The 17,995-nt window shown below is 45.2% G+C and overlaps 1 protein-coding gene across 7 annotated transcripts in view; it reads right to left on the bottom strand.

The window, feature by feature from the left end:
* LOC135259931 (Kv channel-interacting protein 4) overlaps positions 1-17,995 on the bottom strand; it is a 162,006-nt gene that overhangs the window by 69,614 nt on the left and 74,397 nt on the right. The window contains exon 1 of one of the 7 annotated variants that reach the window (XM_064344883.1): positions 2,976-3,166. The exons of the other annotated variants lie outside the window; for them this stretch is intronic. Within the exon in view, the coding sequence (XP_064200953.1) occupies positions 2,976-3,075 (100 nt within the window). The 5' untranslated portion in view covers positions 3,076-3,166. Of the gene's footprint in view, positions 1-2,975; positions 3,167-17,995 lie in introns of those variants that run through there. 7 annotated transcript variants of the gene reach the window in all.

The raw sequence follows: 17,995 nt of genomic DNA, 5'->3' as shown, positions 1-17,995 counted from the left end.
CGCGTGCACAGCAGGTGGCCTTGGTGCCGGCTGCCACCCTCCGACAATGTAAGATTCACGCATTAAAAATACGCGAATCGGGGAACAAATAAACACTTCTCTGGCGGTGGGCTCAGTTTCAAACACCGTCCTCTTCTTTTGTTTAAGGGGATAAAGAGTTCACTAGCAGGGACTTATGGAGAGAAAGATCCTGTGTGTACGTTGGAGTTCTACAAGCTACCCTACGTTTATGCTTCATTGCATGGATTAAGATGCATGGATATTTTTTGGTTGAAAAAATAATGACAAAGTAAAATGTGTGCATTATGAGTCACGAGTTTAGATTAATCTGTTAGGGCTTGAAGAGAACTAAACAAGGGTTATTTAGTTCTCAATAGGTAAAACCATAGAGTTGAAAGAGTGTTGAAGTTGTGCTTTTTCCATTGTAATCACTGTGGATTGCATACATAGAGCAACAGTACTGGAAATCACTGTTTACAGAGAACCTTTATGTTACAGAAGAAAAATATTTTAAAAAGGTGGAAATGGGATATTACAGGAAAAGTCTTTGCCAGTGGCAAATGTGTCATTTCCAGTCTAAATCACAAATCAAAATGATATAGTATTTATGAAAAGGTCATTTTTTCAAAGGGTTTAATCTTCCATCCTGTACAGCAAGAGTTGTCCTTCAGTCTGTGCCAGCACACTAAGTACACATTCCTTACAGTAAATATTCTGGGGGGAAAAAAAACATTTGTCAAGCCATTGTCAGACAAAATCAAGCATACTTACATACTTACGCAAATTACTTCCATTCCATGCACCCATTTTAGGAAAATCACAAACACAAGTTTATGAATATGAAACCACCAAAACAGCAGGTAACTTAGTTCCCTCAAACTGCGGTCAACAAATCCGACACAAATAGACCAACAGCAGACCACTGTGCAGTCCACAGTGTTGGCAATGGCACTAGGGCTTTTCCGCCACATCTGATGGAAAGAGAATGGCCCGTGTTTCAAAAACAAACTCCAGCTCTTGGTGAGACTGCCGAATGAGGACAGTGTGACGTGCAATCAGCAGGAGCCTAATAGGATTTCGGAGTTATTAAAAAATCAAGATGTTTCACGGGTCCAATTAGGCGACAAGAAGCGAGTCGCGGGCCCAATTAAAGACCGTGTCATCCGCAGGCCTCTCGGAATTCTAGAACGTTCTCCGGGGCTCTCCCTGGAGGGGTCCTCTGGTGGAGCCGAACACGTCGCACGTCCCGGATCAATGGCAGCACGGATCCGAAATGTCTCAATCGTTCGCCGTGGCAACGCGAGAGCCGGTTCGCCAGGGCAAACACACCGCAGGTTCTCCAGTCTCCCTTTAGCCCCCATGTCATTTACATGCCGCATTTAACGCGGTGAATGTGTCACTTCACCGCACGGATACCCACAGTTCCTTCTGCCCGAGTCCGTCCGTCCGTCCGTCTGGCCTCGGTCTGAAAACTTTATCTGCCGGCCTAATCGGGTAATTGCATCTGGCTCACCCGGTCTGGGCTTTGTATGGGCGATATGGATTCTTCCCCCCTGCCCCCCCCCGCCCGCAGACAGATGACAACTTTCACATTCAATCAAACTCAATTCAGACCCAATCAATCATCTAAGTGGGCTTTCTCAGCCCTGGTCACCGCGGAAACAGCAGCACGGAAACCCAGTCACTTTCTCCCCAGCCAAGGTGTCCCACCAGATCAGGCTCTGAAGAAAGCATTTTTAGTAAAATAAATATATCTTGCTAAAATTTCACAACTGTACCAAGATGTTCTTGAGACACTGTTTCACAACAGAGCTTTAGTCTGTCATAAAGTATTATAATTCAACAGAAGCCATGATTGTACATTTCCAAAACAATTATAATTCTTGCAGACAAATGAACCCCAACACTAACATTATCATTAACCCCAACACTAATTCTGTGATTTTTACACAGCAGACAGATGGAGTTCATTTCAACAAAGACTGGAAATAAAATCACTGGCATGCAAACTCTAAATCCATGAGAATTAGAAGGCTGCAGGTTATTAAATTGACAGGACGGGCCATTTTAAAAAGGCCAGCTGTGTCTATTTAGGAGAAAGGACGTTAGCAGAAAGGAAAACTCGCAGACAGGCGGGTGAGTAACTCATTAAATGCACTGCTGGCAAGAGGATGGCCTTTTTCCTCCTCTATTTAACACAAGAGTGCGTCTCCCATGTCCCTCAACAACATAAACGGCAGGCAATAAAGGTCATGGCTGGACGGGCAATGTCAGTTCATCCATTACTGGAGCAGGTAGACCATGTCAGATAGACACTCCACCCTTTTCCTTTGGAAATCTAGATAATGTAAGCATCGGGGGGGGGCGGCACAAAACATAAGCTACACAGAATACGTGCACACACACACACACACACACACACGCTTGAGCACGCACACACACACAAACACACAGTTGTGTTCCTGCTTCAGTAAAAACACAGAAACTTGTTTTGCCAGTGCTGACTCCTCACACTGCTCTGCTTAGTGCTGATTAAATGGGGAACCTGTTGATTCACTACATTTGCCATTTCAATAAAATACTCAGACTTCAAGGTATTTGCTGGGAATACATTTGTTCTCACAGGTTTGAAAAAAGCGAGCCATGACTGCATTTACATGACTTGTAAATTGTTTTTTTAAACAATATACAAAAAAAAATCAATTTTTTCTGCAAAGCACCAACCTTTCTCTCGAGCATGTGAACCAGCATCCAATTTCTGTACAGATTTCACTTTACTGATCATTCATATTTAACGTACAGTTAAATTTTAAATACTCTCATTCTGCATGAACATTATTCAAAGAAATGTACACCTAACAGATGAACTGCTTTACATCAAAGTATCAGAAAACTAAGTTTAGCCGCTCTTTCGAGCACAGTTACGCATTAAGCTACAAACCACCACTGCAAGTTAAAGATTTTTCTTTCCTTACCATCGTAGCCGGCTTCCAGCAGCCCGAACTGCTCCAAAACCTTGACGAAAAGTACCACCACCACCAGCACCGCGATCATCTCCAGACCCTCCAAGTTCATGGCGAGTCAGGTCATGGTCTCGACGCGGTCGGACGGACACGACTCCCAGGGCTGGCAGTCCCGCCAAAGCCGCTTAACCACATTAAGGAAGGGAACATCTTTTGCCCGCGACAGACAGGGAGGGGGGAGAGCGAGCGAGCGAGCGACAGAGAGAGAGAGAGAGAGAGCAAGAGAGAGAGAACGCAAGGGAGGGAGGAAGAGAGAAAGATAGCAAGAGCAAAGGAAAGGGGAGAGAGAGAGAGTAGGGAGGAGGGAGGGAGGGAGGGAGGGAGGGGGAGAGAGAGAGAGAGAGAGAGAGCAAGGGAGGGGGTGGAGAGTAAGAGAGAGAGAGACGGACACAGAGACCGACAGAGACAGAGAGACTGATAGATGGAGGGAGACAAAGAGAGACTGATAGAGACAAAAGGGACTGTCTTTACCAGCGCAGTCCAGAGGGGGCAGCGCTGATAGATGCCCTCTGGTTTGGCAGGATAATCCACCGCCTCCTTATCTCTCCCCTACAGAAACACGCGCGCGCATTAAGGAAGACCATTCAGCCTGCACACCCCCTCCCCTCTATCCCCCCCCCCCCCACACACCTTCATCCCATGTCAAAGGTAAAACACTGGGGAGCGGGGGGGGGGGGGTGTCACAAAACACCTGAGAACAAGCAAACCCCCTCTCAGTATACACTCCCCCCCCCCCTTTCGGACGGCGCTGGTTTGGGCGCTCTGTTGCCCGGGCAACCCCACCTTAAACAAACGTGTGGATCCGTGTTGGATGCCCGTGCGCAGCACAGGACGAAAACCCGTCGCCGAAATAACACCGCGCTCAAAGAGAGGGAGCGCTTACCCTCCCAAGCCCTCTCCGACCGCATACAGCAGCACCACCTCTTCCTCAACGCACCTTTATTCTGGCAAGCAAAAAAAAAAAAAAGAAGCACTAATACAGCATTGAGTCTTTTGTCAGGTATTCTGGTTGTACAGTTGCCATCTTCACCTGATTATGGAATGAAACACGCCCGCGTTGATATGGAATTATTTCTTGCTTTGAATCTGACAGGCGTAAAAACTGATACGATTCGCTTAATGCGATGCATTAAAATATAATCAAGTGAACTTGCGCAGCTGCAACAATATGCATATTTTGCTTCCATCTCCGACTGCCAGGACGATAAAAATCTGTTCTATTCTAGTAAGACAGTATGACTGGTGTAAACAGGGAGTATTTCATTTAAATCTCATATTTTGACATGATCTTTCATGGTTCTAAATAGTCGCTAACTAGCCAATATGAAAATTTAGTCCTATCTGGAATTGTGAAAAGCCGTCCATAACCCATAATATTGCACAAATCCATTCAGAGGTTTCATGAGGGATAATGCATCACTTTTTGTGACAACAATAATAACAATAATACTAATAAGGCAAAATAAATACTGATAAATAATAATTATCTGCAAAGTTAACTTAAAAAATAAAAAATTGGCACAAAATCCATAAATACTTAAACCTTTGCATTAGTATAAAATATACACTTCATTTCCACACCAGATCATTTATATACTAGAGGCAACGCTACACTGGCAGCATAAGTAAACTAACACAGAAAGTGGTTTTTAATGCAAATCTCTCTGGGTGAATAGCTTGCTGCCTTTACTTCAGTCAACTAAACAAATACATTACTCATTCTTCGGGGAAAATAATTATGTCCTTAAGGGGATTAAGTATCTATAACTTTATTAAATTCTATATTGGGCACATCGGAAAATATTGGGGGGGAGGGGGGGTTCTGCATTTCCATAGCGATGCTGCTCTTCCATAGCGTCTCTAACATGTTTATTTTTGTCTTGCCGTGTCAGTGAATGCCAAGTAGCTGTTAAAATTAAACACGTTTTCCCTTCGTTACTGCTGTGCTAATGACAAATTCATTTCGTTTGATTAAGACAAAAAGCCACGGGAATTATCCGCTGATGAGGGAGTATTGTGGGGATTTAATTAAAGGGTTTATCCTTCTCTCCTGTCACTTCACCACACCGAGGGGGTCAGCGAATCACTGTGGCCGACCCTCACAACCAATGGCCTCGATTCTAATTATTCAAGTCCACAGACCAGCCACAAGAAGACATAATAACAAGCAAGGATACCAGGACAGAACTGAGACAGACTGGACCACGAAGAGCACATTAATGGGCCAGTCAATCCAACGGCTATTTGGTCTAAGCCACAAATCTTTGAGTAAATAGCATTTATGTTTTTCTCTCTGCTTTGGATCGATGATTGCGCTGTGGCTCTGGCGTCAGCACTAACCTACACGCGTGCGGCGAATTCAGCAGCTGAAGTGAGTGCGCTGCACCAACACACCTGGGTACCAGGCGACTGTGCCCAGTGCCGATCGGGCTAGCGGTCGTCTCATCCTGAAGACTCCTGGCCACCTGTTGGAATGCGCCAATGCGCTAGAAGGCTCTCAGGCTGTGCCATCCCAAAGGGATCCAGGCCAAATGAAACCGACAGGAACCCAACAACGGGACCAAGCCAGCTGTAGCCCATCTGGCATTCCAGGGCCTGAAACCCGCAGCCACTTTGCTCGGCTATGGCAGCAGGTATCACGTAGGCAAACTGCCGTATAACACCCTGCTCATCAGGACCATTTTAAAAGGTCCAGTAGCCAACAGACCGGGAAGCAGATTTAATGCAGCTAGTGTTGCCTTTACCTTTGTTTAAAAGACACTTTCATCCAGATCATTATGTACAGTACATTATATATTTATACAGCTTCATATCCCCTGGGCTCACCGGTGTCCCATCCTGGGAATTAAACCTGTGACAGTGACAAGCCCAGTTCCTTAACCATTATACCTCACTCTACTGCCCCCCAACAGTTACTTGCATTACTAAATTACTAAAGCTACATGCATGCTGTGTGTCTTCCACACAAGCATCTTATTCTGTTGGGACACAACAGTTGTTTTATTATTTTGGGACACTAGGCTCCCAGACAGTTAGCTAATGACACAGCCCACATTCATCACAGGGATGTCTAGGTTTTGAGCTTTCTGCCTGTCCTAACGGCAAGCACATTAACCATCTGTAAAACGCAGCAATTTTTCACCATGAAACAAAATCATTAATTTCAGTGAACGTCAAAGATGCAGCAGTGTGCCAGAGAAAAGTGGTAATCGCTAAAATATTTTATTAATCGCTACAGAGAATGAGGGCAGGCTGAAGACTTCTTCCAACACATTTGGCATAAGTGTGGAAACGAAGAGGACAAAATCATTTCCCGAGCGCAGAATTGGACACAGTTACGGGCGGAGTACAACACACACCGCGCTGACCTTGTGATCAACCTCTCTTTAATAACAATCTCCAGAGCTGGGGAAAGTCACTGACTCCATTTAGATACTGATCAAACGGTGGCAGAGTTCAAATGTTCACTTCCTCCATCTCTCGAAAGACAAGGCGCAGCTCTTGACACCCATTGCAGGATTCGACACGGAAGCCAGAAATTAAATGAGCGTCAGGTCAAGTGAAGCAGTTTAACCCAGAGAAATTTTTATCAGTTAACACCATCTTTGGGTTCACAAAGTTAAAGTTCATACAATTACATTTTCTCTTCCTGCCTTTCGAGAGGACCGCTTAAATTGAGGAACTGTATTGGTTTTGCAAAAATAATGTACTATTTTTCAACTTTCTCTCCTGATTTGGGCCCAGGACCAGCCTGAACACCAGGGCCCAGCTGTTGGCTGGTGCACTACTGAACACCATGAATTAAGAGGCTCATCTGCTGTCAGTTTCAGAACTGGAGCGGGTTGTGCTAGATGTCAATGGGTTCTCTTCTCAACCTTTTCATGCGGTTTGTATGAAATGAATTCCACCCCCCCCCCCACCCCCTACACTTCAGTTGAGATGACCTTCTTTAAGAATTCACTCAAGAGCTCATATCAATGAAAGACAGGTCCCTACCTTTCAATTACAAACTGAATAGACATTTACAACCTGAGTACATGTAAATCATTATGGCAATGTGGTTAATAAAAGAAAAAGAACAAAAAAAAAAAACGACTTTATAAATGGGCTTTGACCCATTTTGTTATTCTACGTCTCCTTCTTCCCTCTTTCATCAACCCCCCTCCACCCCCACCCCACTCCATCCACCTTCCAGAAGGGTCCGTAAGAGAGGGAAAAGATTGAGGTTTACCATGGCAACGACCTCTGCGGCGGCTACGCTTTTGCCCACCTCTATTAGAGCGCTATCAGTCACCGCTTTATTTGCCGCGGCTGAGCGCGGTCTAAATATAGCTCCTGGCCCTGTCGGGCAGTTTGAGTGGCTTGCTGGCATGATCACGACATGACAGAACAGGTTGTGTGGGGAAAGTGAAAGACTAACCCCCCCTCCCCCCCCCTCCCCACCACAACCCCAACCCCGCCCCCCCTCCCCACCCGGCACGGTGCAAATTAGGAGCCGCCGCGCTCTAGAAGCAACAGCACGATAACTCCGCCCACCCACGGAACGAGTCTGGCCATTGGTTCACACAAAAACATTTTAGTACATTTATTTATTTTAAAAAAATGTATATATCTATTTATGTCTTTGCATGTCCATTTTTTAAAATTCTATTATAAACTGGACTGAACTATAAACTATCATTTGATTCAATTTCAATTCAATTTTATTTGTATAGCGCTTAAAGAAAAAAAAGTATATCAATAAGAAAAATTTATTTTTTATTTTCTCCTTGTAATTCTGATTTCATGTAGTTATTTTTAGGCGTGCCAGGCAGCAGTCCTGCAGTACAGAACCTGAGAGCTGTAGCTATGTGTTAACAATGGGGAAAAAATGCGTGAACGTCAGGTAATGCATAGCATAGCATAGCATGGCGCTCACACACTGCACCTTGTGGTGAAATCACAGCCTGGCTCCAGCTCCTGGGGCAACATCTCAGCAGTAAATAGTGCCAGTGAACCTGTGATCTTTAAAAAAGAGTGCCTTTCTGGAGAAGTGCCGCGATTACCGCCATTGACTGCCTAAAAACGTTTGAAACGAGCCAATAGGAGGGAGAACGGCGGCTTGGTCATAATTCTCATTTGTCTGCTCCGGAAACATCACCGTTACGTCCGGCCAATCGGTGGAGGTATTCGGGGGGACACGAATTGAGACTGTAAAAGAGCATGCCCAGGGCCAGATGGACGACTACGGCCGACCGTCGACAGAAAGCGCCCTAGATCACAGAGGAGAGACGGAGGGGATGAGAGTGGAGGAGGAGGAGGAGGAGAGAAAACAGCACGGACTCACGTCCCCCGCTGTGCGGAAGATTGCGGCTGAAGTGTTCGCGGTTCTGCGCGGTACAGTGAACGGGAGGGGGGGGGCGCCCCGAACCATCCTCGTCGATCGTGGGCCCATTAAGCAGAGCAAGCCGGATCCACTGCATGGCTACGTTCCCTCTGCGCACAAGCACTCCTCATACGACGCTATTACATGTCAATCAGTCACAACTTATGATGAACTCCAGCACCAGTGTAGTATAATGGTTAGGGAACTGGGCCCTGTTTCACGAAGCAGGAATACGGCATTTGCTGGAAGAAGCAGAAGCAGGCCCATAGTGCCAAATCAAGGGTACCTGGAGATAGTGATGCTTTAAGCTAGATATATCTGAGCTCACATCTCTTGCATAGCCTGTGGGAGGTTTGGACACATGTCAGAGATGCAGAACCCTTAGAGTCCTGCAAAAAAAACCAGACGGCAACTGAAATTATTCTTTTTAAAAGCAGTCTTTCTACAACCTTCCTAGCTCCAGGTGAAGCAGCACTAGTTCTACAAGTCACAGTAAAAACCCTGCAGCTCGCACCAGGAAATCCAGGCGTCCTTCTCAGCCGTTGTGACACAGCGTAGTTCCGCCCACGGTCCAGCATGTGCTGCAGAGACACCATGATGTGTGAATTACACAAGCGTGAGTCAAAGAAATAACTGAAATCAATCAGGACCATCGCGTATAACCCGCTCTGAAATGCTGTAGGTCATGTTGAAAATAAAAAATAAAGATGAAATAAAACAAATGTGAGCACGGAGGACCGTACTGGTGGCCATTAGTTATCACATTCCAGCAGCTGTTTCCTGTAAGCAACATAAAATCTCCTGTAATGGGACTAGCACCGTAGAAATACAAGTCGAAAAAAACCATTAAACTTGTCTGTGCGGTGTTGAGTAATCTGATACTGCCACTGGTCTAGCAAGCACAATAAACAATGGAATTCATATTTTATAAAAGTATTAAATATGGATTTGTCTTTTGTGCATTGGTGATCCCATTGATGGAATGCATGTTGTCAGAAGATGGTAAGGTTCTCCTCACCATGTCACTGATATGGCAACAGAACTACGGAAAACATCGTTTAAACACAATTAACAACTGATAGATTCATTTTAAAGTGTACTGTAGTGAAAATGTTCAAATCATTTTTTATGCGAGGGAAGGGTGCAAGAGAAGTCTTGCTGAACTACTGAGAGAGTCCGTCACACAGGCGTACAGCACAAGAACAGAGCACAACATCTGGGATACAGGTGCACCCGGGGTTCCTTCTTAAAATTCAAAGCCAGCTCTGGGTCTTGACGGAGGTGACTGACAATCAAGACTCAATCTACTTCCTTTGTTTGTCCCACCCCCTCACTTCCAAAAAAAAAAACCCCACGATTGCGGATGAAGGCGACTGCGACTACCGCCCGAACAAGTTAAATGAGGAGCCAAACCTCAGAAAGTCTAGAGAGGAATCACGAACAACACAGATTCGGCGGCAGCAACAACAGGCTTGTGCCTGAAGATCAAAGCAGGTGCACACAGCAGCACAGGTACGCCACACACACTTTCAGAAGACAGAGTGACATCACGACGAGACACCAACAGCAATTCAGGAGCGTCTGCCTCTTGCACGGCGACGCAGAGCTACCCGAAGCGAAAGGCACCTCTGTCTGAAATGTAATCTTCCTGCCGGGCCCTAATGAGCATCGCGGGCCAGATGCCGGGCAGAAACCGGTCCATTTTCCAGCAGGAGGCCGCATGTGCGGCGATGGCACACCCGCAAATTAAAAGACCATCATGGACACGGAATAAATGAAACGCCTCTATTTGTGGCACACGCAGTCACACAAGTGAGTCACCTTGTCATCAATTTATTGGCAAAAAAAAAACAATTTTTATTCCCCAGATATGCAGTACGCATCTGCTCTCTCAGCCACAGTTTGATCATGCACTGCGAGCAGCGAACAGCTTAAAACTGACTACAGATTTATCAGTTACTGTACTCATTAAAATATGAATAATCAATAAGATAAATATAGAAAATATATAGCACATAAAAACACTGAAATTTGGACATCTAGATGCCAGATGCAAAGCGGGCAATGCAGTCTTGTTTATTTTAGAAGACATGTATATGACATGCTAACAGTATCACATGTGACTAGTTCAACCATAACATTAGTTACACATGTATAACATGTTTATATCACACTTGTAGATGCGTTCATTTTTACACGCAAATCTGAGCTTCACGTTCAAATGTGCAGCTTTAATTATTTTTTACGTCCAATTAACATTCCAATTAATACCATATTAAACATCACTGCTTAAGATTAATTCATACAAGCAACCGGCATCTTCAACCAACAGGAAAAAAAATCGGACTTTCTTGCGCTAAAACCTGATGATGATGATGATGATGATCACGAACAACTGAACAACAGAGGCTGACAATGGCGCTCTCTCTAGGCCCTGTGAAGAGCCCCTCCCATGGTGAAACACTAATACTGATCAAACAACTGTACACCACCACCTGCGGGGATGGGAGAGCAATTTACAGTCCAGTCAACTGTCCGCTTTTACGATTACGTCGTTAAAACTCAGAGGAAGATCAATGCAGATAATGTAGATGCTGAATTCAAAGCATAACCAGGAAGATGCACCAAGTTATTTTCTATTCATTTATTATTTTTGCTTTTTCAAGTGCATTACACTATTGTGCTTTTTATTTTTAAAGCGTGTGTGTGTATGTGTGTGAGTATACACGTTTGTGAGCATGTGTGTGTAGTTACGTACAGTATGTGTCTTTGTGTGCGTGTGTGTTTGCGTGCATGTGCGTGTGTGTATTTACGTGTGTGCGTGTGTGCCTGTTGGTGTGTGTGTGTTTGTGTGTGTGACAGAGCTCAGATAGACGGTGCTGAGCAAAGGTATCGTGTGTCTCAGTTTCTGCTCCTAATTAAAACAGCAGCAGCAGGAGTGCTGGCCTGTCTGACCCACTGACACCTCGCTCTCCCCTCGCTCTCTCTCTCTCTGGCCCCGGGGGGGCGAGCAGAGGGTGTGGGATATACGCGTCACAGACCGCTGCCATGAGAACCGTCATTAAGAGGTGCTGGCCAGGTCCACATCACTGACCGCTCACAGCAGGGTCACCGTTTCAGGAAAGGAAGCTTCCTTTCAAACAAGTACACACACACGCACGCACGCACACCACATGTATACACACCCACACACATGTATGCACACGCACACGCACACGCACACACACACACACCTCAATCTGGTATGGAAGCCAAATATGTCATATACACATGTTCAGATGCGAGACCCATGAAATTAAACTCAGTTGTGCAAGGTCACTGAAGGTCATTTATTCTCCAATGACAACAGAGGCAGAATGTGATGGGAGGGTATTTCAGAGGGAAGTTATCAGCAGAAGCAGATACTTGATGCTGAAACACAAAGGAGAATGGGGTCTAGAGACAGTTTAGCAGACCAGTTAAATTTAAATCCATTTAAACTCATTTTACAAAGCCAAGGGAAAAAGTCTAATTTTCCCAGAGAAATCAGAGGACACTGAGCCTGAAGGTAGCCTCGCGCTACAAGGCTTTGTTTACTCAACGTGAAAGGCTTCGGTTCGGCTCCATTAAAGCCCCGACCGGCTTTATTTTCAACTCCATCAGACGACACAAAGCCCCGCGGACACCGAGTGATACCTCATCCGCGCGAGAGATGGCGGGGATAGCGGTAACAAAAAAGAACTCCGACCGCGCGCAGGCGCTCCTCCCGCTGCATCTGTCATTGCGTACAAAGGAATCGGGCAGAAAATTTCGCCAGCTGCGTGCCACACACAGAACAAAGCTTACGCCACAATGGTTCCTGTGTACAACTAGTCATCCAGCATTTTTTTTTATGACTGGTTATCAAGTTCCGTATTTGGTAAGTGACATCACTCACTGTCGCAGATATCTGAGCGACTGGATTTCAACATTTCAGCAAAACTTTACAAGATTAAAGCCTAATTTAAAAAAAAAAAAGTGCAACATTTCCAGCGTGTTAGTTTGTTAATACTGTAGATTATCCTGAGAAAAAGAGGACATCTTTGGGGAGTAAATGTGTTTAATTCTATTTAAACAGAACTTGGGCTGTTATAGAGGCGTTTCGTTCATTTGTCTGCGAAAGTGTGCTTCCGGATGATTCCCTTCCATTTCCAACCCCACTGGAAATGCTCTCTCGAGATAGCACAAAAGTAGAGAAGCAATTACACATATCCCCCCCCTTAAGCGAACAGTATTTCATTCAAATAGGATTTTAAGCACTTGACAAGCGCTTGGGCCATAGGCTTTTAAAAGAGTCATGTGTCTCCTGGGTTTCCAGATGAGACTGAAGGAGGATACCCCCACAAGCTCGTGGCCTTTAAAACAACACACTTAATTGCATATAGAATAGATTAAGTGTCAGTATGTTCTGATAAATGGCGCTGCCTCTCAGGCTGCTAAGGTAATTTCAACTCAGCCAGGTCTCAGAGTCGGCAGAAGAATTGGCCCCAAGCACAATACCTGTCAATTTACAAACTAAAAATAATTGTGGACTATCTCCTCCCTCTTCAAAGTCTCTCCATTTATCAGTCTTTACTTTAAACACACATTAAGCCCCTTTGGTTTACCTTTCTGTGAAATAAATGGACCTTGGGATACTGGCCTTTCGGAAATGGAGATACAGACCACTATGGCTAAATATATCTGCTCTGATCTCTGGAGTTTTTATAAGCTCAAAAGCAAATTTTTCAGTGACCATGTGCCATGTGCCAAACAACCCATTTTACTGTTAATACCATATTGTTACTATATAATAAAACGTGTGCATTTTAGACCAATATATAGTTTAGATCTAAGCGGGACATTGGGGGGAAATCTTAAAAGGACAATCAGAAACGGTATGAAAACCATGGCGAAAAAAAATGTGACATCACAAGTATTTTACGAAATGATGGGAAATATAATGAAATCATTAGATCGAGGTAAACGAAAGCCAAAAAACTGATCATGCCGTGGTGAGCACGCGCAGGAGCCAGCTCTGACGAACAGAATTGAAAGCAGCGAGTGTGGCAGAGCGATAAAAGAGCGGATTGTTCTGTCGGATCCAATCGCGTCTTTAACACAAACCCAGTGCACATTTTAATGAATGAACAACTTTTCCATTCGTTTTGCTTGCTTGATCACACAGGCATAGTTGGTAATATCAGCGCGAAAGCAGCTTACGTTTGTCAGGCTGAATCTATCTTTTACACGGTCAATGGGCCGAATGCCCGTTAAAAGATCGAGGGGACAAAAACAGCTGTAAATGAACGCAGTCTCAATGCCCCGACGCGGTGAGCACCAGTCTTCGGCGAATGACCTTACTTAACTTCACCGCACAGACCAGACGAAGAAACTCTGACACCGTTCTCTGAGCTCCGTCAGAAGATAATTGACTTCTCTTGAGCTGTGAGCAGCAGTCTCCCCAGAATTTTTTTTTTTTTTTTTTTTTCCACAAAATATTTGCCGGAGCAGTTGCCATGGAGAATAATAAGATAAATGTAACAATAACCGATCCGGGTAATACAATAGGCATTTGAAAATTATGACTCTTTGAAAATAGCTAAATTCTTATGAAAGCACATTCGCTGGCGCCGTACATCCCAACGGTTCAAAGAAAATATGAAACTGTGTCTATCCTACTGCGAACTTTAAAAAGATAAATAACACTTAGTAAATCCTCTAGGTTAATTCAATATTAAAACCTCTGTGTCATTGTAACGGCTCACCACGTGCAGGGACCCATAAAGCTTCTCATATGCCGAAGGAACTTTGATCTATCACCTGTTCGTTACTGCCCTCTGGCGTCACTACACGGAGAACAAGCGCTACTTTTTAAAGACACATTTGTGAGGCTCACGTCCATTTCTTATTTGAATGCTTCCAGCACTGAGCTGCCTAATGATGCAAAAGCCCAGTCTGTCGAGAAGGAAACATGCCAGAGCGATGCAAATGAGGCGTCCATTCCTCTTGCCAACAGTCTCCTTTACAAATCCACAAACATTTACAGCACATTAGTGCATTAATCACTGCTTTCATTTCTGCAACATTGACAGCTGCATGAATTTAAAAAATGCATTAAAAAATTGTCACCAATCTACAGAAGTATCAGAACCAGAGAATTTTCAGAAAAACAAGCAACCTGTTCCAAGCCTGCCATGTGAAAGATACACATCACATGGTAACAGAGCGTCTGTTGCTATTCTACATGGTGTAACCAGATGAGGTGACACACACAAAAAAAAAAAGAAAACCCACCAACCATTGACATCACACCTGCACAGTGATGACTGGGCTGTCTCTCCTCATTGGACAAAATGAGAAACCCCACATTGTCCTTTGCAGACAACAAAAATACAGCCTGATGAATTCAAAGATTTGAATTAAGCTCCAGAGAAGGCCTGAATATCTCCCACTGCCAGATGCATGAGATCACCTAGTCTTCCAAGCCAGCAGAGGTCCCCACTATGCTGAATGATGAACAGGGCAAGATCTTACTCAAGGGCCACTCGGGACAAAGAAGCCGTCAAGGTTTGTCATTACGGGTGCATCCATTAATTTTCACTCCTCACCCTCCTTTCCTCCACTCCCCCACTGCCACTCCTCTCCTACGCAGAAGTATGTAGAGGAAAGGAGGGGAGGATATGAGCCTGAAGCCACTTCGCCAACACAGTTCAGTGCACTTCGCTCGTCTCCTCCAATGTTAGCGTGCTGGCTAAAACAGCTGGATGTGTCACTTGTGTGAATCTGCTGCTCTCATGTGGACACTTGGAGAACTGCACCCACACAACCTTAGTTTAAACGTGATCAAGCATATCCAGTCGTCACAATGTCAAAATACACAGGACGTAAGACTGTCTAGGCTAATGATACCATTACACAAACATGTGAACTATTACACGTATATGTGTGTGTGTGTGTGTGTGCGTGTATGAGACAAGTTACCCACATCTATATCTTTGAAAGAGATGGAAGACGTTACTCCAGTCAAGCAATACAGAGAGCACTGAACAGAAGCTTCTTTAATTGCCTCACGGAAATTATCATGCTGAGAACCAAGCGACTTTGCATAAAATTTAAACGCCTCGCAACAGAAATTCCCTCCCGTCAACCTCGGGGGAAATAAAAGCGCTTGTTTACACTCGTTTTAATTTACGTGTTAATCTGTAGGAAAGTGAGAACAAAAAGCCAGCGATGATTAAGTCATGTTTTCAGAGAGATAAATGGCCCCTGCACGATTTAAATAATACACAGCCGATCAAAAAATTCATGATCGAAATTCCAAATTAAAGGAGGAGAGGAAAAGGAAGAGAAGAGGAGAGGGGAGCGGGACACTCCCGTGCTGGATTTTGGGAAGGGAGCCACGGGCACATGTGACAGGTAAGGCCTACAGTCCCTGGAGCAGTGGCAGGTTGGGAGGGGAGCTGGGCCAAGAATACCAGCCACCGGTGGCCTGACCCACTTCACACTCACGAGGGTGACCCGGTACGATGAGAATGCTTCAGTCATCACAAAAAACAGCACTTTGGAATGAGAGATTCAGTTGTCAGTCACACGCACACAGGAACAATGAGAGAGCTTTGTTTACGACATGAGAATGGAGCCAGCTTCAGTTCTGAGAGACAGTAGAGTGAGCTTCAGTCATCAGACAGAACAAAGTCAGCTTTAGTTATGACTGACAGAACAGAGTGAGCTTCATTAATCACAAACTGGAGCACTGATTGAGCTTCAGTTATCAGACCTGGGCACTAAGCTTCAGTTCAGACAGGACAGAGTTTCAAACACGGTTTCATTTTATCACACAGAAAGGGCTAGAGCCAACTTCACATTCGAACACTATAACAATCATCTGTCATTAGCATTTAAACCAGACAGAGCCTGCACCAGAAGAGCCGCTTGCCTCAGGTCTCGGACTGTCAAATCTTGAGTCATCAAGTCACCCTCGCAGAGTGATTAACACACAGGCCTTTTCACCGAACAGCAGACCTGCGTGACTCAATTGTACATTAGCCACAATCACATTCATTCCGGTTCTGGAAGACTGAGTACAATGCAGCACCCAGAAGCCAATAAGGTCTCGCTCTTGCATCGCAAGGCTCTGAAGTGACTGGAATGCAGAGTTTCTTCTCCTTTTTTTTCTTTTTTTCTTTTTTAATTTACTTGCGATAAGTCCCACTCACCCACTGCCTTCCAAATGGTTGGGAGAGCTGCTACAGTCCTTTATATCGGACGTTTGTGGCCCTGAAGGTGCACACGCTCATTACACGCACAGGAGGGTTGCAGGTTCGATTCCCAAGAGGCGCAATGCTGTTGACGCCTCGGGCAACGTACCCAACCTGAATCGCTCTGGTAACACACTCAGTTGTGTAAGAGGATTCTATGCAAAAACATTAAGCTGTGTTAGTTACTGGATTAAAGCGTACGCCAAAGTCCTCAATATAAAACTGAAAAGCAGCAGATGGTGTCGTGCGTTTGGAAGACTGCACCCTTCCGAACTGGAGGTTACAGCGATAAGCATGACTGGGCATTCGGACTCCTTTAACCCTTTAAGGTGCAAGATGACAAATATGTAATTAGAACTGAACATTCCAATGTTGATGTAACAATCACTACTGGTAACAGAAAGCAATGTTTCGACATCGGTCAACATCACTTGTTTTTAAAATGTGCTCTATAAATAAAGTTTACCTGACTAAATGCCTGCCTGACCAGCAGGGGTTGCTTGAGTGCCATAAGACGTGGTCATCATGGCCAACCCAAGACATTTTCTCCCTTACAGCAAACTGCACATCGCCCTCAGCGCTTCCTGAGTGTAAATAAATCTGATAACACGCAGCACCGCACTGTGTTGTGGGGGAGAGAATCTGGCAGGAGTTGCGACCGATGGTCTGTGAGCATTGGTGAAATTTTGTGAGTGGGGGACGGGGCGCGGTCTACCCAGGGACCCCGGGGTCACTGCCACCTGTTCTTTCCTGTCCCACCGAGGGACCCGTTCTGTTCCACATTTCCCCTTCCAAACAGCAGAAGGCCTGAAGTGAGGTAACCAGCGGTAACACCCTCTCTAACGCTCGCTCTCTAACTCTCTCTCTCTCTCTCACCACCACTAGAGAAGCAATGCTTTTAGCAAACACTTTGAACAGGGCAGACGTGCCACTTCAGACCCTCTCGGCCGAGATGTCAATTTTGCTGTTTGTTATCCACATGCAAATGCCCCAAATCCACTCTTACAAAAGCAGCAACTTCAAACTGACCTAGAAAAAAACACAAAAAAAAAAATTACAATAAAAAACAGAAACACTGTGGGGGGGGGGGGGGGGAGGCTGAAGTGAGGCGGGAAAGCGCCACTCCTGTTTGTGTCTCTGGCCACGTCGCCAGCTCGAGTGCTTTCTAAAGGACGTCCAGGCGACGAGGGTTTGGGCAGGGCGAGGACGCTCCCCGCTCCCCGCTCCCCGCCCCCCCCCCTCCTCCCCTCAGCGATTAACGAGTGGCAGTAGAGTGGGCAGTGGAGCTGCACTCCCGAACCGGCGACTTAATTAATCAAACTCATCGAGGTGCGGTCGGGTTCCAGATG

The sequence above is a fragment of the Anguilla rostrata genome, chromosome 7, assembly GCF_018555375.3.
Source record: "Anguilla rostrata isolate EN2019 chromosome 7, ASM1855537v3, whole genome shotgun sequence".
Classification (NCBI taxonomy): Eukaryota; Metazoa; Chordata; class Actinopteri; order Anguilliformes; family Anguillidae; genus Anguilla; species Anguilla rostrata.
Note: the sequence above shows the minus strand (reverse complement) of the source record. Positions and strands in the feature narration are given on the sequence as shown.